The 25,978-nt window shown below is 42.5% G+C and overlaps 2 protein-coding genes across 2 annotated transcripts in view; one reads left to right on the top strand and one right to left on the bottom strand.

Moving 5' to 3' along the window:
• Positions 1 to 17,962, bottom strand: part of NEK11 (NIMA related kinase 11) — a 489,228-nt gene extending 471,266 nt beyond the window's left edge. The window contains 3 exon segments of the mRNA XM_030206452.1: positions 8,082 to 8,347; positions 17,245 to 17,287; positions 17,778 to 17,962. Of these exon segments, the coding sequence (XP_030062312.1) occupies positions 8,082 to 8,266 (185 nt within the window). The 5' untranslated portion in view covers positions 8,267 to 8,347; positions 17,245 to 17,287; positions 17,778 to 17,962.
• Positions 17,963 to 18,152: 190 nt separating this feature from the next.
• The window catches only part of ASTE1 (asteroid homolog 1), a 34,786-nt gene continuing 26,960 nt past the window's right edge, over positions 18,153 to 25,978 (top strand). Inside the window, exon 1 of the mRNA XM_030206442.1 lies at positions 18,153 to 18,312. The gene's annotated coding sequence lies outside the window, so the exon portion shown is untranslated. The remainder of the gene's footprint in view (positions 18,313 to 25,978) is intronic.

Raw genomic sequence — 25,978 nt, 5'->3', positions numbered from 1 at the left:
TGAGGTGAAGGAAGCTATTAAAGCTAAAAGAAAATCCTTCAGAAAATGGAAGAAGGAACCAACTGAAAATAATAAGAAACAGAATAAGGAATGTCAAGTCAAATGCAAAGCGCTGATAAGGAAGGCAAAGAGGGACTTTGAAAAAAAGATTGTGTCGGAGGCAAAAACACATAGTAAAACTTTGTTTAGGTACATTAAAAGCAAGAAGCCAGCAAAAGAATCAGTTGCCGCGCTAGATGACCGAGGAATAAAAGGGGCAATTAGGGAAGGCAAAGCCATGGGGGAGAGATTAAATGAATTCTTTGTTTCGGTCTTCACCGAGGAAGATTTGGGAGAGATACCGGTGCCAGAAATGGTATTCAAAGCTGACAAGTCGGAGAAACTAAATGAAATCTCTGCAAGCCTAGAGGATGTAATGGGGCAATCTGACAAACTGAAGAGTAGCAAATCTCCTGGACCGGATGGTATTCATCCCACAGTACTGATAGAATTGAAGAATGAACTTGCAGAACTATTCTTAGTAATATGTAATTTATATTTAAAATTGAGCATGGTATTGGAAGATTGGAGGGTGGCCAATGTAATGCCAATTTTTTAAAAGGTTCCAGAGGAGATCCTGGAAATTATAGACCGGTGAGCCTGACATTGATGCCAGGCAAAATGGTAGAGGCTATTACAAAGAACAAAATTACAGAGCATATTCAAACGCATGGATTGATGAGACAAAGCCAACATGGCAAATCTTGTTTCACCAATCTATTACATTTCTTTGAAGGAGTGAACAAACATGTGAATAAAGGTGAGCCAGTCGATATTGTGTATCTGGATTTTCAAAAGGTGTTTGACAAAGTACCTCATGAAAGACTCCAGAGGAAATTGGAAAGTCATGAGATAGGAGGTAGTGTCCTATTGCGGATTAAAAACTAGTTAAAAGATATAAAACAGAGAGTAGGGTTAAGTAGTCAATATTCTGAATGGAGAAGGGTAGATAATGTGGGTTCCTCAGGGGTCTGTACTGGGGTCGCTGCTTTCTAACATATTTATACATGATCTAGAAATGGGAGTAACTAGTGAGGTAATTAAATTTGCTGACAACACAAAGTTATTCAAAGTTGATAAATCGCAAGAGATTGTGAAAAATTACAAGTGGACCTTACGAGACTGGGAAACTGGGCGTCTAAATGGCAGATGACGTTTAATGTGAGCAAGTGCAAAGTGATGCATGTGGGAAAGAGGAACCCAAATTATAGCTACATAATGCAAGGTTCCACGTTAGGAGTCACCGACCAGGAAAGGGATCTAGGCATCTTCGTTGATGATACGTTGAAACCCTCTGCTCAGTGTGCTGTGGCGGCTAAGAAAGCAAATAGAATGTTAGGTATTATTAGGAAAGGAATGGAAAACCAAAATGAGGACATTATAATGCCTTTGTATCACTCCATGAGATATAGTGAAATTAGAAAAGGTAAAGAGAAGGGCGACGAAAATGATAAAGGGGATGGGATGACTTCCCTATGAGGAAAGGCTAAAGTAGGTAGGGCTCTTCAACTTGGAGAAAAGATGGCTGAGGGGAGATATGATAGAGGCCTAAAAAATAATGAATGGAGTGAAACGGGTAGACGTGAATCGCTTGTTTACTCTTTCCAAAAATACTAGGACTAGGGTGCACACAATGAAGCTAGAAAATAGTAAATTTAAAACGAATCAGAGAAAATGTTTCTTCACTCAATGTGTAATTAAACTCTGGAATTCTTTGCCAGAGAATGTGATAAAGGCGGTTAGCTTAGCAGGGTTTAAAAAAGGTTTAGCTGACTTCCTAAAGGAAAAGTCCACAGATCATTATTAAATGGACTTGGGGAAAATCCATAGCTTATTTCTAGGATAAGCAGCATAAAATGTATTGTACTTTTTTGGGATCTTGCCAGGTACTTGTGACCTGGATTGGCCACTACTGGAAACAGGATGCCAGGCTTGATGGACCTTCAGTCTGTCCCAGTATGGCAATACTTATGTACTTATGTATGCAAGAGGTGTAGGGTTGACTTATCTAGATGAAAAAAATCTGTTTGTAGTATGGTTGGGATTCTTGATGAATGTGTCTTTCCTGTTATATAATGTGTTGGAATGTAATTGTATTTTACATGCATTGCCTGTCACCTATTATTTCTCTGTGATTACTCTGTGACCTCTGATGTGAATTACTTAGAGAGGTCACACAGCTATGCAACTTCCTGTGGGGGTCAGACACAGTAGATGCAGCACATGCAGCACATGGAGCACATGGAGCTCATGATCTCTCCTAACCTGAGAGGATCTATGGTGGTGTGAGCATCCATTACCATCTAAGCACATGGAAGGAGCTGATAAGACAAATGTATAGTAATATGTAAATATAAGCCTGTCTGATTATAATCTAACTACAAACTGTGAGTAAACAGATGTTTTGTTACTTCAACTTTAAAGTGACTCAGCAGTGAATTATTCAGGGGTGAATGAGAGAGATGAAGAAAGAAATTAACATTTCTAAAGCTGAAGCTGTGTGTACTAAAATCTGCTAATTATTTACTACAAATAATCCAACAAAAGGGTTATGGGCCCAGGGCCAGGAATTGAAAAAGAAGAGAAATATTACCAGGCAGAAAAAAAGGCCACATTTTTCTCTTAAGTTTTAAAGGAAAAATTCAGTCTGTCTCTCTCTCCCCCCACACAGCAGACAGAAGGCTAAGAAAATGGCTGAGGGAAGAAATTCACCATTTTTCTATTCTCTCAAGGTGCCTAAATTAACTGAGTTTAATTATCGGCAGTGGGAACTAAGATTCATATGTCTCCTTCGAGCAAAAAGATTAAATATATGCTTAGACCAAGACAGAACAGCTGAAAATATGGCTGAATGGGACAATGCAAACTATTATGTGAAGTGCATGCTTTTGGAAGCTCTCTCAGAGAAACAAGCCATATTAGTGGAGGGAAAAGATACACCAAAGGACATTTTATATAAACTGAGAACTATGTATGCAACTACATATGCAAAGCAGCAACCAATTTGGTTGGCAGAGTTGAATGAAACCAAATTAAGGGATAAAAGTAAATGTAATGATCACATTATGCATCTTATGTCTTCATTTCAAAAGTTAGAACTTTCTGGAATTCCCATGTGTGATGCATTGAAAAGAGCATTTCTTTTTACCTCACTATCAAAGAAGTTTGATGTTTTTAGGTCTGTAAATGAGGCCATTGAAGGGCAATCTTTTGAACAGACAACATCAAAACTAAGGCAGGAATGCATAATAAATGATTCTGAGGAGATGTGTTCTCAAAGCAAGTCAGAGAGAAATGAAACAAATTTCTTGGCAAAGAACAGAGAAAGGCGGAGCTATGGGAAAACTCCACCCAAGGGCAAGCTGATTTGCTACTCATGTGGAAAGGAGGGACATGTATCTAAATGGTGTAAGGAAACACAAAACACTCCCTCTAGCTCACCTAAGCCAATGGAACTAAAGAATTTTCAAACCAGGAAATGTATGAAGGACAAAGATAAACACAAGGGCTTTCTAATGGCAGAAAAATCTTTGACTATGGTAAATAATAATTCAAATGAAAGTACTTGGATTTTGGATTCGGGGAGCACATGCCATTTAACCAATTGTAAGAATTTCTTTCAGGAAATGTGTCCAGAGGAAGGTATTCTTAAAACTGCAAACGCAGGGACTGCTAAGATCCAAGCAAAAGGTATTGGATTCTTAAAATGCAAAGTGTCTAATGAAGTTAAAGAAATTCCTGTAAGTGATGTCTTGTATATTCCCCAAGCAGTTTGCAATATGCTTAGTGTATCTACATTAGATAAGAAGGGATTTGTGATTCATTTTGAAAACAGTAAGTGCACAATCTCTAAAAATGATGAAGTGTATGCTGAAGCTTTTATGCATAATGATGTTTATAAGCTGAACATTTCAGGTGAAGCCTCACATATGGTGCAAGTAAGGAAGAATGATGGTAAATGTAGTCTGGAAATCTGGCACCGCCGCCTGGGACATCGTGATTCTAAGGTGATCCAGGATCTTCGCAGTGGGCAACTAGCCACTGGCATTCAGATAAGTGCAGATGCTGGTAAAATGGAGAAATGCATAGACTGTGTTACTCAAAAAGGTGTGAGACCCTCATTTCCTGCATACACAGGAAATAGGAGTAATAAAGTGCTGGACTTAATACACAGTGACTTATGTGGACCGTTTAATATCCCATCATTGGGAAATAACAGATTTGTGCTAATATTCTTGGATGATTTCTCTAGATATTGTGTGGCCTATTTGCTGAAAGAGAAAAGTCAAGTCACAGACATGCTGAAGAAATACGTAGCCATGGTGAGCAATAAATTTGAAAGAAAACCAAAGGTTCTTCAGACCGACAATGGTGGTGAGTTCACTTCACAAAGCATGCGCACATTTCTAGAACAAGAAGGCATTCAACATATCACAACAGTAGCTTATACACCAGAGCAAAATTCTGTTGCAGAGAGAAAATTTAGGTCACTTGTGGAAATGACCAGATGTATGCTGTCAGATAGCAATCTCCCTAAAAGACTATGGGGGGAAGCCATTCTCACAGCAGTGTACCTACAAAACAGAATGCCAACTAAAGGCGCTGAGCGCACACCACATGAGACATGGCATGGTAGGAAGCCAAACCTGTCACACATAAGAACATTTGGAAGTACAGCATATGCTCATATACCAAAGCAAAGAAGGCATAAGCTGGATTCCACAACAGAAAGGGGCATTTTAGTTGGCTATACTCCAGGACACAAAGGATATAGAATTTTGAATCTGAAAACTGGCATTGTTGGCATAAGACATGTTACATATTTTGATGAAAACAAAAGGGTTGATAAAGGCTGGATTATCCCAGATGAGCCTTATCATCCAGAATATGAAACTAGAACCATAATAGACATGCCAGTGTATATAAATGCCATACCAAGGCAGATGTCTGAAAGTAACTCACCTGTATCTAACGAGGAACAGGCAGAGGAAGCAGACACAGAAAGGATCATTGAAGAAGACAGTACAGTTGGAGAAGGGGAATCAATTGGAGAAGGACTCTCAGATATAGAGGATGCAGAAAGGTCAGACCAACCTGTTGTCAGACGCTCATCCAGGGAAAACAAAGGTGTTCCACCCCCAAGACTGTCTTACTTAACAAAGTCAGCAGAAGCTCAAGAGCCCTTAACATGGGATGAGATTGAGAAAATGCCAGCAGAAGAAGCTGCTGAATGGCATAAAGCTGCACAAGAAGAAATTGATGCATTGGATAAAAATAATACTTGGATTCTTACAAAATTACCTCCTGGCAAGAAAGCTATAGGATGCAAATGGGTATTCAAGTTAAAAAGGAATGCACAAGGAAAAGTGGAAAGGTATAAAGCCAGATTAGTGGCAAAGGGATATCTTCAAAAATATGGAGAAGATTTTGATGAAGTGTTTGCACCTGTAGTGAAACACACGACAATAAGAACACTTCTGAGCATTGCAGTCTCAAAAGGCATGCAAGTCAACCACATTGATGTGAAAACAGCGTTCCTTCATGGAGATATAACTGAAGACTTGTACATGGAACAACCAACAGGTTTCATAAATACAAAACAAAGACAGCTAGTGTGTAAATTAAACAAAGGTCTTTATGGATTAAAGCAAAGTGCAAAATGTTGGAATGAAAAATTGCATGAAATATTGACAAATTTAGGATTTAAGCAAGGTGAAGCAGATAAATGCTTGTACACTAGGTGCACAAATGGACAATATGCATACATTTTAGCTTTTGTTGATGATCTGCTCATTGCAAGCAAAAGTGAGCAAGAGTACAAGGACATTGTAAAATATTTAAACCTCAATGTTGAGATAAAAGAACTTGGTAATGTGTCATACTATCTTGGTATAGAAATTGAGAAACAAAATGATGGTTCTTATCTTCTAAGCCAGAAGCAGAAAATAAATGAGCTTATTGAAAGTTTAGGTATGCAAGATGCCCAAGTTGTAAGCACTCCCATGATCACTGATTTTCTGAAGGATGAAACAGTAAGAGAACCTTTACCAGATAACATCCAATATAGATCAGCCATAGGTAAGCTTTTATATCTAGCTACCACATACAGGGCTGATATAGCAAATGCAGTAGGAATTTTGAGCAGAAGGGTCAGCTCACCTACCAAATCAGATTGGACTGCAGTTAAAAGGATGGTAAGGTATTTAAAGGGTACCATTGATTGTAAATTAAAGATTTCAGCCAATAGTAATCCAAAACTAATATGTTACTGTGATTCAGATTGGGCAGGGGATCATTCTGATTATAAATCCACAAGTGGATATGTGTTTATGTATGGAAATGTACAAATTTCATGGGCCAGTCATAAACAAAGTATTGTGAGTCTGTCTTCTACAGAAGCTGAATACGTGGCCGTATCGGAAGCGTGCAGAGAACTGATGTGGATTGAAAAACTTTTGCTGGATTTCGGAATAGCTGAACAGAGACCAATCCAGATAATGGAAGATAATCAGAGCTGCATCCGACTGTCACAGAATGACAAGGTTCAGTCACGCACCAAGCACATCGCAACGAAATACCACAACGTGCGAGAGTTGGCGAAAGAAGGGGTCATCAGTCTACACTATTGTCACACCAGTGAGATGACAGCTGACATCATGACCAAACCGTTACCCAGAGAACGTTTTGTGAATCTGCGTATAAAGCTTGGACTTTGTATGAATAAATAATTGCATGACAGTTATGCATGAGAAGGGGTTTGTTGGAATGTAATTGTATTTTACATGCATTGCCTGTCACCTATTATTTCTCTGTGATTACTCTGTGACCTCTGATGTGAATTACTTAGAGAGGTCACACAGCTATGCAACTTCCTGTGGGGGTCAGACACAGTAGATGCAGCACATGCAGCACATGGAGCACATGGAGCTCATGATCTCTCCTAACCTGAGAGGATCTATGGTGGTGTGAGCATCCATTACCATCTAAGCACATGGAAGGAGCTGATAAGACAAATGTATAGTAATATGTAAATATAAGCCTGTCTGATTATAATCTAACTACAAACTGTGAGTAAACAGATGTTTTGTTACTTCAACTTTAAAGTGACTCAGCAGTGAATTATTCAGGGGTGAATGAGAGAGAGATGAAGAAAGAAATTAACATTTCTAAAGCTGAAGCTGTGTGTACTAAAATCTGCTAATTATTTACTACAAATAATCCAACATAATGGAGTTCTTCTCTTATTGTATATTTTTATTGTAATTTTGGAAACTGCTTTGACCTTCCTAGGAAAGGCGGTATATCAAGTACTTATTAAACATTAAACTTTTTGCGTTTTGAAAGCTCCGCATATTGTTTTTTCAAGGAAAAAGGAATCCAGAGGAAAACAAAATATCAGGGTCAGGGGCAAATTTATGTAGGTGTTTTTATCCTAGGCAGTTTTTCAAAGGGAAAATACCCTTGTACTGTCTCTAAGAATTTGCAACATCAGTAAAACTCCTTGCAACTACCAGCACTGTTTTGAAAATTCCTCCCTATGTGTTTATAGTGCATCTGTTCCTTTCAGCCTTCTCTTTTAAAGATGTGAAGAATACGATTTCCAATTTGCTCTTGGAAGAAAAAAAAACCAGAAGGCTCTATGGAATGCTTTTTGTTAAAGGCTATTTACGAAGACCTCAAGAATGCTGAGGATCCTTAAATAAGGAGCAGAAGGCTGAATCCAAAGATCAAGTAGTTTCTGCATTACTGGAACAGAAAAGGATAATGGGCAGATTAACTAAGCCATGTGTTTATTCTCTTTAAACTAGCAACATACGTACAAGCAGATTTCCCAACATATAGATCTGTTTATGATTTCTTGGACAAGTCACTTCACCCACCATTGCCCAAGGTAAAAATGTAGATGCACTTACTGTACCTGAATGGAAACTTGCCTGAGCTGCCAATGAAAAAGGTACAAGCTAATTTATGTGAAAATATACATTCTGTCCTTCAACATACTACTTTGCAGATATTAATAAGAGTTAAGAATATGTACTTACAATTCTTCATTTCTTGCCTTCTTATCTAGAACCAGATAGACTGTTCCAAAACTTCCGCTGCCAAGTTTCTGCTGTGTTATATATCTTCCTGCAACCACGGTCCCAGAACAAACAGAAGCAGATTCAGTACTACTACTCTTGAGAAGCTCTTGGAAATTCGGCATTGTTTGAAATTGCAGATGCATTTATATCTGTGTTTCTATTCTTATAAGCCAAGGACACTCATGGAGAACCATGTTATCTCCAACGATGTTCAGAGGAAACCACTTTAAACAAGAGAAACAAAGAATAGATCAGATTCAAGCTATGTTGGAATTCTAATACTGTATTACTGCATGGCTCTATCAGCATGTCTTAAAGGAATTATTTCATCTCAAAGTGCAACTACATGGAAAAAAATTTTCTCAAAACTCAAATACAAAAAGTTTGGTAAAGCATATGCAGCAGTGGAGAAATCAAATGAAACAGTTAATGCGGATGGAGCGGATAGCAGCGAACTCTGACCAGGCTGCAGTGGAGAAAGCATTTGAATGCAGATGGGCTCCTTTTTGGAGAACTTTAACCCCAGCAGCACAATGCAGATTGTTGAATGTATAAGGTTCTTGTCTGCATAAGAGTGTGGGACTAGAACAAAGAAATGGAACCCAACGAGGCAAAGGGGGGGGCGGAGGAGGGGGATCATAGTTTTGGGAGGAGGAACAGTTTTTTTTGGGGGGGGGAGATAGCCCAAAGTAAGAGATGAGGGGTGGAAGGTGGAGGGGAGGGTTAGGTGAAGAGGAAGGGGTAAGGAATAGAGCTGATGTAGAGGAGAAAGAAGTATATCTTTGAGATGGTGTTAATATAAAGTGTAGTGATGTGGACCATCATCAATAAAAATGATTTGAACGTAAATGGTAAAGCAATTCCCTACTGTAATTAATACAAAACCTTACTATACAATATTTATTATAAGTTTAATCATTTTAAGCACACAAATGGAAGTAAATTGACAGGGAAGATTGTATCACAGTACCCACCTCTTTGCATTATTATTTCAATACAAGAACTTCGTCTATGACTTTCTCCCCTAATTATTAGAAAAAAATAGCTACATTTTCTTTCATTCATCACAAAATACTAGAACATGAAGCAACAATGTAGGATTTTTTTCAGCTAATATTAAACTACAACCTAAGATGCCCTTTTACTAAAGGGCATTAAGCCTTTAACACACAGTTAGTGCACAAACAAGCTACCACAGAAATACATTAAAGCGTTTTGTGATAACTTGCCTGATTTTTATATTTCAACAGTTTTTATTGATGACAACTCCAAAAGTACAAATCCACCTTAACATAGCAGCATCAAAACAATTGTACAGAGCTCAGTGGAACAACACTTCAAGCATGCAACATTACGTACAGCCATCAAATTTTGTAATATAGCACTTATCCCTCTCTCCCCCCAAACCGTGTTCTGTATTTAACATTTATGTATTAACTATTGTTATAGATGAAAACGCATTACTAGCAATTCCTTATTAAACAATAAAAGTTGATAACAAATAATTCTATCATAACCCATAAACTTCTATATTAAACTCCAATAATTGTCTCGTGTTTTGCTCTGTGTATTATTACCTCGTTTAAATCCCAGCAATGTTTACAGACGAGACTTCTGAATATTTTTCTTCAAAGGAAACTTCTCTAAGCTATTATTGCATGTAACTCTTCAATTTACATAGAATATTACCTTTTCCAAAACTATATCCCCTTCCCCCCTCCCCCACCTTCCTCCCCTCTATCCTCTTAAAACAACTTTTTACTTCATGGCGTCCCTCTACCTCTCCCCTCAGTATAATTATCAGAGTGTAGGTTAACGTGTCCGGTTTCCCCTGGCACTTTACACCATTTTCTGAGGCGGGCTTCTCCAACTATGCATACTCCACTAACCACTCCCACTCCTAAAATATTTAGCCTCTCTCTCCCTCCTTCTCATGGCTCGGTCAGATTATTGAGCACTGCACTTCGTGCTTTATGATATTTTGCAAGTATCTGTTCCAAATGGAAATGAATGCTTTTCTTTTCTTTGGGGTGCCTCGTGCTGCTCTAGCCTCCCATAACATCAACTCGTGAAATTTATTCCTCCAAAGCCAGATGGTGGGTGGTTCCTCTTGCATCCAATGCCTCAATATACATTTTCCCCCACTGCGTATGCCTTGCCCAGTAGGAGATCCATGCTCTTGTCTAACTTGCCTGATTTTTAAAAAATATTTTTGGGAGGGGGGTATGTCATGGGTGGAGCAAGATGTGGAAGCATTAACCAGTGCACACTAACGCCTATGCTAAGATGTGCTATGGGCACGTTAGCATTTTTAACGTACGTAAATGGTTTACATGCATTAAACGCTAACAAGCCCATAGAAATGTATAGGCACGTTAGCGTTTAATGCGCCTTAAATTTAAAAGCGCAATAGAAATGCAAATGCACCTTAGTAAACATATGCCTAAGTACAGCATGCTAGCTAACTGGTTAACACAGGAGCGCTTAGCACTTCCTAAATAGGAGGCGATAAGTGCCCTGGCATTAACTCCTAGCAGGCACCACGCACAGCCTGAATTTTAAAAAATTGAAGACATCCTAAAGAGTGCCACTTTAGATTTGTAGTTAATGCACGGGAAAATTCTGTGTTAACTCCAAATCTAAACACATTATAGTAAAAGGGCCCCTAAGTTATTAGATATATTTCAGGGACGTACATAAGTGGAAATGGGGATATATTCTTCAGCACTAGCTTTTGAGGTACACTAGCTTTCACTTGCATCTAAGTCAGATTAACAGTTAATGAATAGGTTGTTGATTCTAAAATGATTCTTTCTCCATACTGCTGTGATGGAGCTAGGTATGACATTTAAGGCTGGCATACAGGCTGGAAAAAAAAGTTGTTAAAGTTGTTTTTGTGGGGTGGGAGGGGGTTAGTGACCACTGGGGGAGTCAGGGGTGGTCATCCCCGATTCCCTCCAGTGGTCATCTGGTCATTTAGGGCACTTTTTTTGGGACTTGTTCGTGAAAAAAAGAGAGTCCAAAAAAAGTGACCCAAATTTGCGCTAAAAACGCCTTTCTTTTTTCGATTATCGGCCGAGGACGCCCATCTCTCCTCGGCCGATAAACACACCCCAGTCCCACCTTCACCATGCCTCCGACACGCCCCCGTCAACTTTGGCCGTTTCCGCGACAGATTGCAGTTGAAGACGCCCAAAATCGGCTTTCGATTATACCGATTTGGACGCCCACGGGAGAAAGACGCCCATCTCCCGATTTGGGTCAAAATATCGGCATCTTTCTCTTTCGAAAATAAGCTGGAGAGTGAAGTAAATTAAATTTTTCTTTTCTACAAAATCTTCAAATTATAATCAATAGAAATAAAATAAAACAGACAATGATACCTTTTTTATTGGACTTAACACATTTTTTTATTACCTTTCAAATGTAACCCTTCTTCTTCAGATCAGAAATAAGCAAATGTTGATAAATAACAGTATATATATATATATAAGTGAACCATCAAAGCATTGCAATGACAGTCTCACAGGAAGAGGGTGGGGTGGGTAGGTGAGAAACATGGGAGCTGGGTGGATGAGACAGGGAAAGATGCTCATCCACTCAGCTCCCATGTTTCTCACCTTAACCACCCCACCCTCTTCCTGTGAAACTGTCATTGGAATGCTTTGATGGTTCACTTACATATACTGTTATTTATCAACATTTGCTTATTTCTGATCTGAAGAAGGGTTACCTTCAAAAGCTAAACAAAAAATGTATTAAGTTAGTCCAAAAAAAAAGGTATCATCTTATTTTCTTGTCTCTTGTTTTATTTTATTTCTATTGATTACCTTTAAAAGTGGACTAACCTGGCTACCACATCACTCTATTCAAATTGTAATAAATTGTTATATTTTATATTTCTTGGCCTGGAACACTGGACTGCAAAGTTGTGACCAATGCTCCCAGGCCACATCTTAAAGGGGTCAGGAGTGTCTTAAAAGGGCCAGGAGGATCTTAAAAGGGGGCAGGCATTAGTTCGACCACCCCCTTACCTCTAATTCCATCATGAAAGGCCCCTTTCCTCTGATGTCACTTTTAACTCCTAACCCTTACTCACTTGTTCAGCACTCATTTTTATCATTCCCACCTTTGAAACTCCCTTATTTGTCCTGTTTGTCTGTCCTAGATTGTAAGCTCTTTCGAGCAGGGACTGCCTCTTTATGTCCAGTGTACAGCGCTGTGTAAATCTAGTAGCGCTATAGAAATGATAAGTAGTAGTAGAAGTCTACTATCCTCCAGTAACCCCTCCCCCAAGTCTGCTTTTACTAGCCCCTGGGGCTACTACCACTAGGGGTAAAGTTGTTTTTACTGTATCTTAATTTCCTGCAGGAATTGCAATACCACAGGTTAGTCAGTGCCATGTGATCAACCTCGTAAGCTGTGTTATTTTTACTGACTGACAGCATTCAGCTGCATCTACTGAGCTACTACTGAAAAAAAAGTGTGAGCAAATCTAAATAAATAACATCTTAAAAGGGCTGGACATTAGCTAGCCATTTTACCACAGCCTCCAGTAATATTGCAAAACTACCACTAGGTATTGCTGACATCATTTTAGACCCTGCGCTAGCAGCAGCAAAAGTGACTGAGGAATTCTTGCCTTGCCCTTCCTCTTCAGTGTGGCAAACAAGCAAAATTCTCTAGGACATTTGGTAGCAACAGGTGTTCCCCGGAACTCACAGAGTGGCAGCTTCTAGACCATCATGGAACCCCCAGGCCCTGACAATTCAACCAGAAGGAAAAGATGGCTGTTAGGTGAACATGCACACAACCTAAGCCTAGGACCCCTGGTTTCCAAAAAGAGTTCATGCGGTTGTAGCAACTATTATTGAAATTAACAAAGATTTAATGAAGCTATATTTTTTGTAGTAACCCTCTAGTACTGCAAAAAAAAAAAAAATCCCTTCATGCTGTATCTAGTATTTTGCACTAGCTTTCAGTGGCTAATGCGTAACCCAATGTGGGCCACCATCTCCCCATCCCTTAACTTTAAAAATTTAGCATCCCTACTTCCCCTCCCCAAGGCATAAGAGTAGAAGCCCCCTCCACCTGTCACCAATCCCAGGTCCAAAGAAGATCTTCCTGACCCCACCTCCCACCAACATTCCTAGAATGACACCTCAAGTTGGCCCTCTGCCCTCACCCTCTACCTACTGCATTTGATACGGGCCTATGCTTGACCGGCTAAAGAGGGAATATGACAATGTTGCTCTGCAAGTACCAAATTCCAAAACAGCACCAGTTGACCTAAAACTGTCTTGTGGGGGAAAAAAAGGAGAGACCAGTCAAATTTAATCAGCATCATTTTGGATGTGATCCCAGCAGTACAATGTGGCGTTATCTTCTTAGTTGACTCAATCACTTGTAGCCTTATTTCAGATGCAACAGGTGGGGGGAGGGGGTTGACATCCCTTACAGAAAGTAGAGGGAATGGAAAGAGTGTGGGCCCAACAAAGCCCTTCATCCTGGGGCATAGAGGGGTGAGGCATTTTAGTATTTTTCAGGTAGAGGTTGTTCAATATTGGGCTACTCATTACCACCACCAATACTGCATCATGTCATCTGCTTCAAAACACCAGGTTTAATGTCCTTTACTACATAAGTCTTTTAAAGCGGTACTTTAGGGCAGATAATGCCCACCAAACTGGCCATTAAAATCAGCAAATAACATGTTTTAATGCAGTTTAATATTCTGGCCATTAAAAAATTATTGGTAAAGCAAAGTTGGAGTAACCTCTGCAATTATTAACATAAAGAATTTTAAGAAGCTTGTAGTAAAAACCTGTAAATGCTCATTAACTTAATTCACTGTAATATCACTTACTGTTTTCTACAGTGCTCTTTACCTTATCTAACAAAAAACCTCTTCATTGCCTGTCTAGGAAGTATCACTGCTTCTTGACTTCTGTAAAGCAATAAGTGATCTCTTGACTTGTCTTACCTCGTCGGGGACAGGTTAAGGTGGCCGGCAGCATCAGTGATGAAATGCGTGCAGGCTCGGCCCTTCTCCCTCTCTGTCTCTCAACTCTGGTCCCGCCCTTGCAGAAACAGGAAATGAGGGCGGGACCAGAGTTGAGAGACAGAGAGGGAGAAGGGCCAAGCCTGCACGCATTTCATCACTGATGCTGCCGGCCACCTTAACCTGTCCCTGACGAGGTAAGACAAGTCAAGAGATCACTTTTAAAATTCGGACGGAGGGAGGGAGTGGGCCTGGAACTCGAAAGGGGGGACGACGACCCTGGAATTCGGAGGGAGGGAACGAACTACTTCTGGTGGGTGGAATATTGGGGGTGCTCAAGCACCCACAGCACCCACGTAGTCAACGCCTATGTGTAAAATGAGTTTATCTTGTTGGGAAGACTGGATGGACTATCCAGCTTATTTTCAAAAGAGATCACTGGCCATCTTTCGACACAAATCAGGAGATGGCCGCCGTCCATCTCGTGAACCCGGCCAAATCGGTATAATGGAAAGCCGATTTTGGCCGGCTCCAACTGCTTTCCGTTGCAGAGCCGGCGAAAGTTCAAAGGGGCGTGTCGGCAGGGTATGGAAGGCGGGATGGGGGCGTGGTTAAGACGGCCGGCTTCGGCCGATAATGGAAAAAAGAAGGGCGTCCCTGGCGAGAATTTGGTCCGCTTTATTTGATCCCTTTTTTTTTAGGTCCAAGTCACAAAAAAGTGCCCGAACTACCCAGATGACCACCGGAGGGAATCGGGGATGACCTCCCCTGACTCCCCCAGAGGTCACTAACCCCCTCCCACCCTAAAAAAAACAACTTAAAAAACTTTTTTTGCCAGCCTCTATGCCACCCTCAAATGTCATACTCCGGTCCATCGCAGCAGTATGCAGATCCCTGGAGCAGTTTTAGTGGGTGCACTACACCTCAGGCAGGCGGACCCAGGCCCACCCCCCACCCCCACCCCCACCTGTTACACTTGTGATGGAAAATGGGAGCCCTTCAAAACCGACCACAAACCCACTGTACCCACATGTGGGTGCCCCCCTTCAGCCCTTAGGGCTATGGTAGTGGTGTATAGTTGTGGGGAGTGGGTTTTGGATTTTTTGGGGGGGGCTCAGCACCGAAGGTAAGGGAGCTATGTACCTGGGAGCAATTTCTGAAGTCCACTGCAGTGCCCCCTAGGGTGTCCGGTTGGTGTCCTGGCATGTGAGGGGGACCAGTGCACTATAAATCCTGGCCCCTCCCATGACCAAATGCCTTGGAGTTGTTCGTTTTTGAGATGGGCGCCCTTGGTTTCCATTATGGCTGAAAACCGAGGGCGCCCATCTCTACAGCCAGCGATCTCAGCATTTGACCTAAATGTTGAGATTTGGGCGCCCCCAACCGTATTATCGAAACGAAAGATGATGCCAATCTCGTTTCGAAAATATGGTTGGCCCCGCCTCTTCACGGCGCCGTCCTCGGAGATGGGTGTTCCCGATCGAAAATGCCCCTCCACGTGTGCTGGTTCATCACAAGACTTTTGACATTCATCAGACGTTCTGCATGCCTGCTTACTGTGCTTGTTGCTCGCTGTGCTTGAAATGTGAAACAATCTTGCAGACTTTCTTGATCAGAGACTCCACCAATGTTTGAGTGAACAATTCATAATGAACAACTAACTCTTGTGCATGGGCCACACAGCCAATGGCACAGATATCGGCTATGCACAATGCACGGACCATATTTGCGTCATTATCATGAACTCCAATGTGCGACTTTCCTTGCAGTCCCCATTGTGTTACAGCTTCTTGCAGTTTTGAAGCAAGGTACTCACCATCATGATTCTCCTCAAGCACCACTGCGCTTAAGATCACTTTATGCCTGGTTGGTCCAGGGAGGAAGTGTCCTGTGAAGATGAGCAGGTCTTTGTTGGATTTGTTCGCATGCAGTTATGAAGGGCACTCATTTTGCTTTTCCTGGCAATTTCTTTACATGCTCAACAATAGTATTATAAGTTGCAGGAATGAGTGAAGTACGATAATACTTCCGACTTTAGTTTGTAGTACTGAGGACCTGCAGATCAGCAAAATTCAGCCACTTAAATGCTTCACCTTCAACAATGGAGTATGGCAACATGTTGATGATGATGACATCCATAATTGCTTTGTTAATACGTTTTGCTTCTTCACTGCCATCAGCGAATGGTGCTTGACAGCTCAGCACAGCTGCAAGAGTTGGCTGGATTAAAGCAGCAGATACCGTGGGTTCATCTGCAACACTGACTCTGGCTTTCTTGCAAGTCACCTCAACGTAGTTTTCAGTGACCCATTTCAGATAAATGCTGTTGATTTCCTTGTGAAATTTAGCCAGGTGACTTCAGTCTATGGACAGTATGAAATCTAGGCTTGTTACTGCCCAGAGACAAAATATTGTCACACTCCTTGCAACAGGCTTTTCCTGGCTCAGCAACGTTTTCAAAGAAATTTGAAATTAGATTTGTTGTCATTTTATATTCTGGGTTTATTCACACCAGTGCACTTCACACTTCTATCAGAATGCTATAATTAAAACTGAAAAGAAAAAAAACCATAACACACATCCATTACTATGACAATGCTTAAATTTTACATATATTATTAGAGTAGCCCCTACCTTGCTGGCCTGGGAGTCAGGGAGAGAGAACAGGGAGGGTAGCAGTGAGGGCCGAGGTGTGGGTGTTGGAATTTAGAATGAGATCCTGACTGTATACTTTTATCTACCCATGCACACACAAATGTAGCATGGATTGTTCTACTATTTGGGTTTATGCCAGGTACTTGTGACCTGAGTGGCCACTGAAGGAAACACGATACTGGGCTAGATGGACCATTGGTCTGACCCAGTATGGCTGTTCTTATGTTTATAAGTGAGCTGGAGAAGCTGGAACCTAAGGCAGCAAATGGGGTATTTGCCCCAGTACAAAAACTTAGATTGTGAGCCCACTACGATCAAATAATCTGTATGTAATAAATAAACTGTACTACACCACGGGCCCAGTGCCTCTCCTTCTCTCCGCCCCACCCACCACACGCTTCTCTCTAGAATGAATCAGTGGATTTTTTGATTTAAGAAACAGAATGTTGCATTTTTGTTTCTTACCTTCTGACACAGTGTCGTGCAATTCGCTCACATACACACATCTCTGAAATGAATCAAATGAGATTTTTCTTAACGATACCATTTTTAATCAGCATGAGACCTTTTAAATTTGTGCCTTCTCTTTCTTACTGTGCTCCCTGTTCTGCTAGCAAAAGAACCAAGCTGACAGGATCACAAAGAAAAAGTTATAGTTGGGTCACACACTCAACTCCCTCCATTATCCTCTCCCCCTCCCAACAAAATTTTCTCTCTGGTACCTTTAAAGAACTCCACCAAGGGACCCTCCACCAAGGGACGACCCCCCCCCCCCCCCAACACACACACACACACACACACCCTTTTGGAATTAATCAAATGAGATTGTTTACAGAAAGGATACATATTTTTATTCAGCTGCTGTTCTCCATGTGAAACACAAAATCACCCCCCCCCCCCCCCCCTTCTCTCTGGTATCTTTAAACAACTTCCCCACCCCCCTCTATGGAATAAATAGGTAGATACACTTTAATCAAGGAACACAAGGACTTTCTTACCAGATGATACTGTGTCTGCTCTGCTAACAAAATAATTGGCTCACGCATGTTCCTGTACTTCTTCCAAGAATTGCAAGAAGCAGCTCGACTCCCTTCTTCTACAGCTCCAGTTCGGAACTCATATTTGACTCCTTGGTTACACTGTACACAACAATGTATCTAGGAATGGCACAGGGGCAGCTGGGAGTTGTAGTCCAGAAGAGCTCTGTACCAGAGATTCAGAGGCAGCTGTGTACTCACTTTCCCAGCAGCCCCAGCGCTGAAGCAACAGTGCCCATAGAATGATGGGATGCTCATCAGCCATTGCAATTTACAACCGATATATAGATTGCTGGTTGAGCTCTGCTTCCCAAGGTGAGGATTTTTCAACTGAGCTGGGCTGGCAGTGGCCCCTAGCCTAATGAGCATTCCAATTGGTGCTTGATTTCTATTGGTTGTCTGAGCTTCTCTTCCGCGTAGGCTCTTAGCCAGAGACAGTTCAAAGCTCAGAATACACACTAAACATAAACACCGACTGTGCCTTCTGTTCTAAACGGTAAGTAACCTTTTTTTTTTTTTTTTTTCTGCTGCCACTCAAAGTGTGGGGTTAAATGTGTGACCTAACTGAAACCCTGAGGAAATGTAGTACCGCAAACCAAAACCTGCAGAAAACAACTGTTTGAGTTTCTGCACCAAAACCGAATTTCAGTCGGGCTCTGCCCCGGAATGCCCCCAACCCCCATTCGCTGGCTTTGAGTAAGACACTAATCTCAGCTGTGCCACTGACAATTAGGGGCTAGCACCATTCAAGCAATTTAACCGGTCAGCAGCCAACTAAATCACTTTGGGGCAGATGTTCAAAATACTGCCACAACAGGGCCGGGAAGGAACTCCCTAATGCTCAACGCTAATGACTTGTAAATTTAGGTGTGTTGTTAGCATTAGGAAGACCTGTTGGAGGACAGACAGTGTGTGGCACATGCGCTCAAGAGTTGTGTGTTATTTATTTTTTATTTGTTAAGCACAAATCTTAAGCGTATGCCAGACTCAAAAGGGAAAAAGGCCTGGTGGACCCCAGACCTCCCACCCCCCCAAAGATGAGGTCCTGTGCTGAAGAAAATGGGGGGGGGGGGGGGGGAAAGAATGTGTCCCATCCTAGACCCAAGGGCCTTGAAGAAATTCCTGGTCACAGAAAAGTTCAGGATAGTGACCCTGGGCACCCTTTGCCCAGTCATTCAGGCTCAAGATTGGTTACGCTCTCTGGACTTAAAGGATGCCTAAACTCATCTTCTATATAAATAATTCCCACCTCCAACGTTCTGAAGCTCACTCCGTGGCAGTGAAGCACTGAAGCCCTGTACTGTTCGCTGTCCGTAGCCTAGGCTCTCACCATCACTCAGAGATCCGCCCTCAGCCACGCCCCATCCAGACATAATTCTCTACTCCAGCGTTCTAATGCAGCAATTTCCGTAGTTGTGTAGACTGCTGTTCCCCCATGAGTATGTGCCCTGCCCTCACGTCACAACGTGATGACGTCGAGGGCAGAGCCCTGACACTCAACGAATGGGCTGCACGGAGCGGAATACGCATAACAGGGAAGTGTAGCTCCGCCCTTGCGTCAAAACGCAATGATGTCGAGGGCGGACCGGGAAAGGCATTGTACCTGGGCCATGGGAGACACTGACGCTAACACCCCTCCGCTGCGAATCGGAGACGTCAGTGACTAGGGCACCTGGGGCTTACCCATCAAGGAGCTGAGGATACCCCCTCTTCTGCTGCGTGAGGCCTGCAAGACGCCTGAGGATCGCTCGCGACGTCCCTGGCTTAGGCTGCCCCCAACAACTCGCCACCACCGAAGTGAGGCAGCCCTTGAGTGACTACGGCACCGGGGGCTTACCCACTCCTGCCAGGAGGAAGGGGCGAGGGATGATACCTGGACACTGGCCCTGCTAAGCTCGGACAGCGGAACCCACAGCGACTGCCCCGCCTCCGGCAGCATCTCAGCTGGCAGTTTTCCCCTGAATATGCACCAATGAGAAAGTACCCAGAAACTGAGGATACAGGGCTCTAACTCCCTACAATCAGGGAAATCCTGGGCTGCTCAGCAGCCTGATCACAGCTCAAAAAAACCCAAACATAACATTGCATTTCTGTTCAGAAATGTATTTAAAAAATACCAGCATCAGCATTTAATTTAAAATAATAACAGGGTGGCCAGCAATTAAGCTTAAAATTGTCCTGCAAATGGGGCTACAGTTTCAAAAGCAGAAAACCATGAGAAGATTCAACAAACTCCTCAAACAGTCCCTAGCCTTTCACCACCACATGACACAATATCTCTGCCTTACAATAATATTCCTCAGAGTCCTGCAGAGGGGAGATTCCTGGGAAAGACAAGTCAGTGGAATTCTCACTCTAATGCCACATACACAGAAGCAGAGTGTTTTGGTTTAAGTAACACAGATGACATCACACACACACACAGACAAACGATGTATCTTGGTCTCACACACTGTGTCTGAACGACACACAAACACTCACTTTCTCTGTCTCACCAACACACACACACTCTATGTCTCACACAGACAGACTGTTTCTCTCACACACACAGTCACTCTCACACACACTCTCTTAAACATACACACTCTGAGGAAAACCTTGCTAGCACCCGTTTCATTTGTGTCAGAAACGGGCCTTTTTTACTAGTATCCTATTACTTCCAAATAACAGGAAGTATCTCAGATTTTGGGTGGGAACACATCACTTTCAGTACCGCGTACTGCTATTTGGCCTCAAGTCAGCTCCCATGGTCATCACAAAATGTCTAGCAGTAGTTGCAGCATCACTATGCAGATTAGGAGTCCATGTGTTTCCCTGCCTGGACGATTGGCTGGTGAAGAGCATGTCGAAGGATGGTGCTCAGGAGTTCATGAGGAGAACTATTTGGGTGCTAGAGCTACTAGGATTCATTTTAAACTACCCCAAGTCCCATGTGCTCCCTGTTCATCAATTGGAATTCATTGGAGTCCTGCTTTCTCCCTGTGCTGAGGGCAGACACTTTGGTCTCCCTCACCATTCAGGTTTGAACCAGCCAAAAGGTCACAGCTCAGCAGGTGTTGAGGTTACTAGGCCGCATGGCCTCCATGGTCCACATTACTCCCTTTGCACGTTTCCATATGCGAACCGCCCAATGGACCCTAGTTTCTCAGTGGTCTCGGACCATCTAGCAGATGCTGTCCGCATGTCTCCAGAGCTTGTTCAGTTCCTTCTCTGGTGGACAGTTCTGGTCCAATCTGATCATGGGACTTATAAGTACATAAGTATTGCCATACTGGGAAAGACCAAAGGTCCATCGAGCCCAGCACCCTGTTTCCAACAGTGGCCAATCCAGGTCACAAATACCTGGCAAGATCCCAAAAATGTACAAAACATTTTATACTGCTTATCCCAGAAATAGTGGATTTTCCCCAAGTCTATTTAATAACGGTCTATGGACTTTTCCTTTAGGAAGCTGTCCAAACCTTTTTTTTAAACTCCGCTAAGCTAACCGCCTTTACCACATTCTCTGGCAGTGAAATCAGTTCCAAATTCATCTGGTGCAAAAGGTGCTGACTATGGATGCATCCCACTTGGGGTGGGGAGCTCACTTAGATGGGCTCCACACTCAAGCTGTTTGGTCAGCCCAGGAGACAGATCTTCATATTGACCTTCTAGAGCTTCAGGCGATATGGAACACTCTAAAGGCTTTCAGAGATCGGCTGTTCAACCAAATTGTCCATTTGAATGAGTACAATCAGGTTGCGATGTATTACACCAACAAGCAGGTAGGCACAGGATCCTACCCCCTGTATGTCAAGGCAGTCAGGATGTGGCACTAGGCTGTTCGAAACAGGATAGTTCTTAGAGCCACATACCTGGCAGGCAAATCCAACAGCCTGGCAGACAGACTGATCATGGTAATTCAACCTCACGAGTTGATGTTCAGCATGGTTACTGCCAGCAGGGCCAGTGCTAGACCTGATTGGACCCAGGGCAGATGCTAGGGTTGGGGCCCCAAAGCTTGCTTGAAGATTGTCTCTCTTTCAGCCGGGCATGTTTGGGGCCCCCAGTGATATGGAGGCCCAGGGTAATCGCCCTGTTTGCACACCCCTTACGCTGGCCCTGACTGCCAGGCAGCTTTTCATAGTGTGGGGCACCCCCTCAGTGGATCTTTTTGCCACTCAGTATAATCGCAAAGTACTGCTCCAGACTCAGAGCACATGACAGACTAGCGTCGGATACCTTTCTCCTCCATTGGGGGAATGGTCTTCTGTATGTATATCCTACCATCCCTCTTGTGGGGAAGACTTTGCTGAAACTCACACAAGACCAGGGAACCACGATTCTGATTGTTCCATGTTGGCCCAGGCAGATCTGGTTCCCTCTTCTTCAGGAGTTGTCCTCAGAAGAACCTTGAAGATTGGCTTGTTTTCCGACACTCATCACGCAGAATGAGGGATCTCTTCTGCATTCCAACCTCCAGTCTCTGGCACTCAGCCTGGATGTTGAGAGTTTAGAATTTGCTTCCTTGCATCTCCCAGAGAGTGTCCGGGTTTTGCTGGCTTCCAGAAAAGATTACACCAAGAGGTGTTATTCTTTCAAATGGAGGAGGTTTGCCATCTGATGTGAGGGCAAGACCCTAGATCCACTTTCTTGCCCTACACAGCCCCTGCTTGAATACTTTCTACACCTCTCCAAGTCTGGTCTCAAAACCAGCTCTGTAAGGGTTCACCTCGGTGCAATCGGTACTTACGTCACCGTGTAGTGGGTAACCAATCTCTGAGCAGCCTCTAGTCATTCACTTTATGGGAGGTTTGCTTTAACAACGTCCCCTATCAAGCCTCTTACTGTGTCATGGGACCTCAGTGTTGTCCTTACCCAACTGATGAAAGCTCCTTTTCAGCCTCTTGATTCCTGTCCACTGAAGTACATAGTAACATAGTAAATGACGGCAGATAAGGACCTGAACAGTCCATGACCTGGAAGGTCCTATTTTTGGTGGCTGTTACTTCGGCTTGCAGGGTCAGTGAGCTTCAAGCCCTATTGGCAGAACCACCTTACACAGAGTTTCATCATAACAGAGTAGTTCTCCGCATGCATTTTAAGTTCCTAATTAAGGTGGTGTTGGACTTCCATCTTAACCAGTCTTATCGTCCTGCCAACATTTTTTTCCCCAACCCTCATGCCCATCCTGGCAAAAGCACACTGCACACTTTGGACTGCAAGTAAGCATTGGCCTTTTATCTGGAGCGGACTAGGACCCTATCAACAGTCCACCCAACTTTTTGTTTGTTTTGATCACAACAGGATGGGGAAACACACAATTTCTAATTGCTTGGCGGAGTGCATTTCTTTTGCTTATGCTGAAGCTGGAATGACTCTTGAGTGTCATGTCAAGGCTCACAATGTCAGAGCCATAGCTGCGTCGGTAGTCCACTTGAGATCAGCCTCTATTGAAGAAATTTACAAGGCTGCAACGTGGTCTTCAGTCCACATATTCATATCTCATTGTTGCCTTGAGCAAGATACCCAACATGACAGTTGATTTGGATAGATAGTCCTGCATAATCTGTTTGAGGGCTGGAATCCAACTCCACCCTCCTAGGCCCATTTAATCTCTTCCAGCCTGCACTCTCACAACCAGTTTGTATATAGTTTCAGGTTAATTGACTTTTTGACCTTGCCATTGCAAGTTCCTTTTGTCCTAATGTTGTTTTTGGTGAGCCTGATAACTAGGGATTCCCACATGTGAGAATTACGGCCTGCTTGTCCTTGGAAAAAGCAAAGGTACTTAACCTGTAGCAGCTGTTCTATGAGAACAGCAGGCTATATATTCTCACATACACTTCCACGTCACCTTGAAGTTGGCTACTTTTGGAACTATCTTACTATACTGATGGTTCTGTGCTCGCATGGCAGGTGGGAAGGTACTCGCGCATGTGCGATAGGACTGCTGTCACGAGCTCTTAAAGCTGTATACAGTTAGGCAGCATTCTGACCCAGGCGCCATGGATGACATTACTCATATGTGAGAATATATAGCCTGCTGTCCTTGGAACACCTGCTACAGGCAAGTACCTTTTTCTTTATTGGGGGGATTTATAATCAACTAGATTTCCCAAATCTAGTCCTGGAGTACCCCTTGCCTGTCAGGTTTTCAGGATATTCACAATGAATATGCATGAAAGAGATTTTGCGTATAATGGAGGCAGTTTATACAAATCAAGTTCATGCAGATTCATTGTGGATATCCTGAAAACCTGACTGGCAAGGGGTACTCCAGGACTGGACTTGGGAAACACTGAACTAGAACAATGTGTTTTAATCGCATATGAAAGAAAAACACAATTTATTGTTTGTTTTTTTTTCTGTCTGGCTATCCATAACAAGTGAGATCACAGGCAAGGTGCTCAGTGGGCATGTATACAAGTCCGTAGCATAAGCCTGGTGCCCGAGTCCTGCACTGCTAGAGGGAGGAGTGGTCTACTGCTGAGTCCTGCTCGGCTGCAGCTCCTTCCAACCTTCCCTGTCATATCAGAAATAAATAGGTGTTTTCTTCCAGACTTTCTACCTCCTTGTACCCTCACACAGTGGCCTTCACTCCCAGTCCTTGAGGGCCACCAACAGGTTGGGTTTTCAGGATATTCCTAATGAATATTCATTAACTGTATCAAACATGAGCTCTCCCTAAGTTTTCTGCAGATCAATTATAATTCTACCAAATAACTGCATTTAGTTTATGCTTATACTTTAATCTTTATTCAGATTCTCTTGTTTACAATTTCTCAATTCTGATGAACACTTACTATTAATTTAACCCAGTCCACACTTCCATACTCCATTCATTCACATCTCATTCATTCTCGCGAAACCACATAACTCCCATATGCAGTTTCCAATGTACATGAATATACTAAGCAACAAGGAAGCTATATGGCACCGGGATTAAGATAATCCCCTTATGCGTTTTCAGTCCTTGAATCTGGCATCTTTCAAAAACCAATTATATCAAAGTCTCAAAATGAGTCGGAACAGTTATTCCCAGAATAGGGAATAACTAGTGAACTAGTTCGCTGATGTTACTGTTCTTTCTTCTGGTGGCTCATATGCTTCTCAAATGTTGCCGTCTTTCAAGATACTTTTAATTTCTCTTATCGGGCTCCTAACTCGCTTCTTGTAGGAGACCGTTGAATATTGCTTGCACCTTTGTGATTGAAGTCCGCTATAACTCCCAACGCTTGCAATGCGTTTCGCCTTCTGGCTTCATCAGGGGTTAGCTCATGTTTGATACAGTTAGTAAATAGTACGGAGAGACATTATGGCTGCAGCAGGGTGATCCTCAAAAACAGGGTTGTCAGGGGAACAGAAGCATTAGAGATAATTAATGAATATTTGAGTAAGAAGGATCTATCATAAATTATTTTGCATTTCAAGATTGGTTCTTTTTACAGACGAAGGGGGTTGCCATGGGGGCTACAGTAGCCCCCATGGCAGCCTGCCTTTATATGTCTAAGTTTGAAGAGCAGTATATTAATAACACCGTGTTTAATTCATCCATATTATTATGGAGAAGGTGCATTGATGATGTACTCTTAATTTGGAAGGGCAATCATGAAGAGCTGCAGATATTCCTTACTCAAATAGTGTAGGTTACAACATCACTTTTTCTAACCAAGGAGGGAGCGCAGAGGTCTGTTTTTTGGACATACTTATCAAATATGAGAACACTAGGTTTATCAAGCAAAATTAATGGGAAGCCCACTGATCGTAATACGTTACTCCATTATCAAAACCACCATACCCTGTCTTTGAAAAACAGCATTCCCGTGGGGCAATTCTTAAGGATACGCAGATTATGTTCAGATAAAACTAAATTTTTGGAACAAGCATGTGACATGGAGAAACGTTTTATACAGAGGGGTACCCCAAAAGAGTAGTGAGAAAGGCTTTCAAAAGAGCACATAATGTACAAAGAGAATGGCTTTTGACAGAAGCTGAACCGGTCAGAGAAACACATAGTCTCATCACATGCGTTTTACCGAATGAGCCTGGCATTGTTGCCATCAGAAACATTATTACTAAACATTGGCCGTTGTTAGCCATCTCTCCAGAATTTGAGGGGAGACCTAGATTTGCCTACTCACGGGGGAGCAACATAGGAGAACATTTACATTAAAAAATGA

This window comes from Microcaecilia unicolor, chromosome 1 (genome assembly GCF_901765095.1).
Source record: "Microcaecilia unicolor chromosome 1, aMicUni1.1, whole genome shotgun sequence".
Lineage (NCBI taxonomy): Eukaryota > Metazoa > Chordata > Amphibia > Gymnophiona > Siphonopidae > Microcaecilia > Microcaecilia unicolor.
The sequence above is the reverse complement of the archived record's forward strand: the minus strand, read 5'-3'. Positions and strand labels throughout refer to the sequence as shown.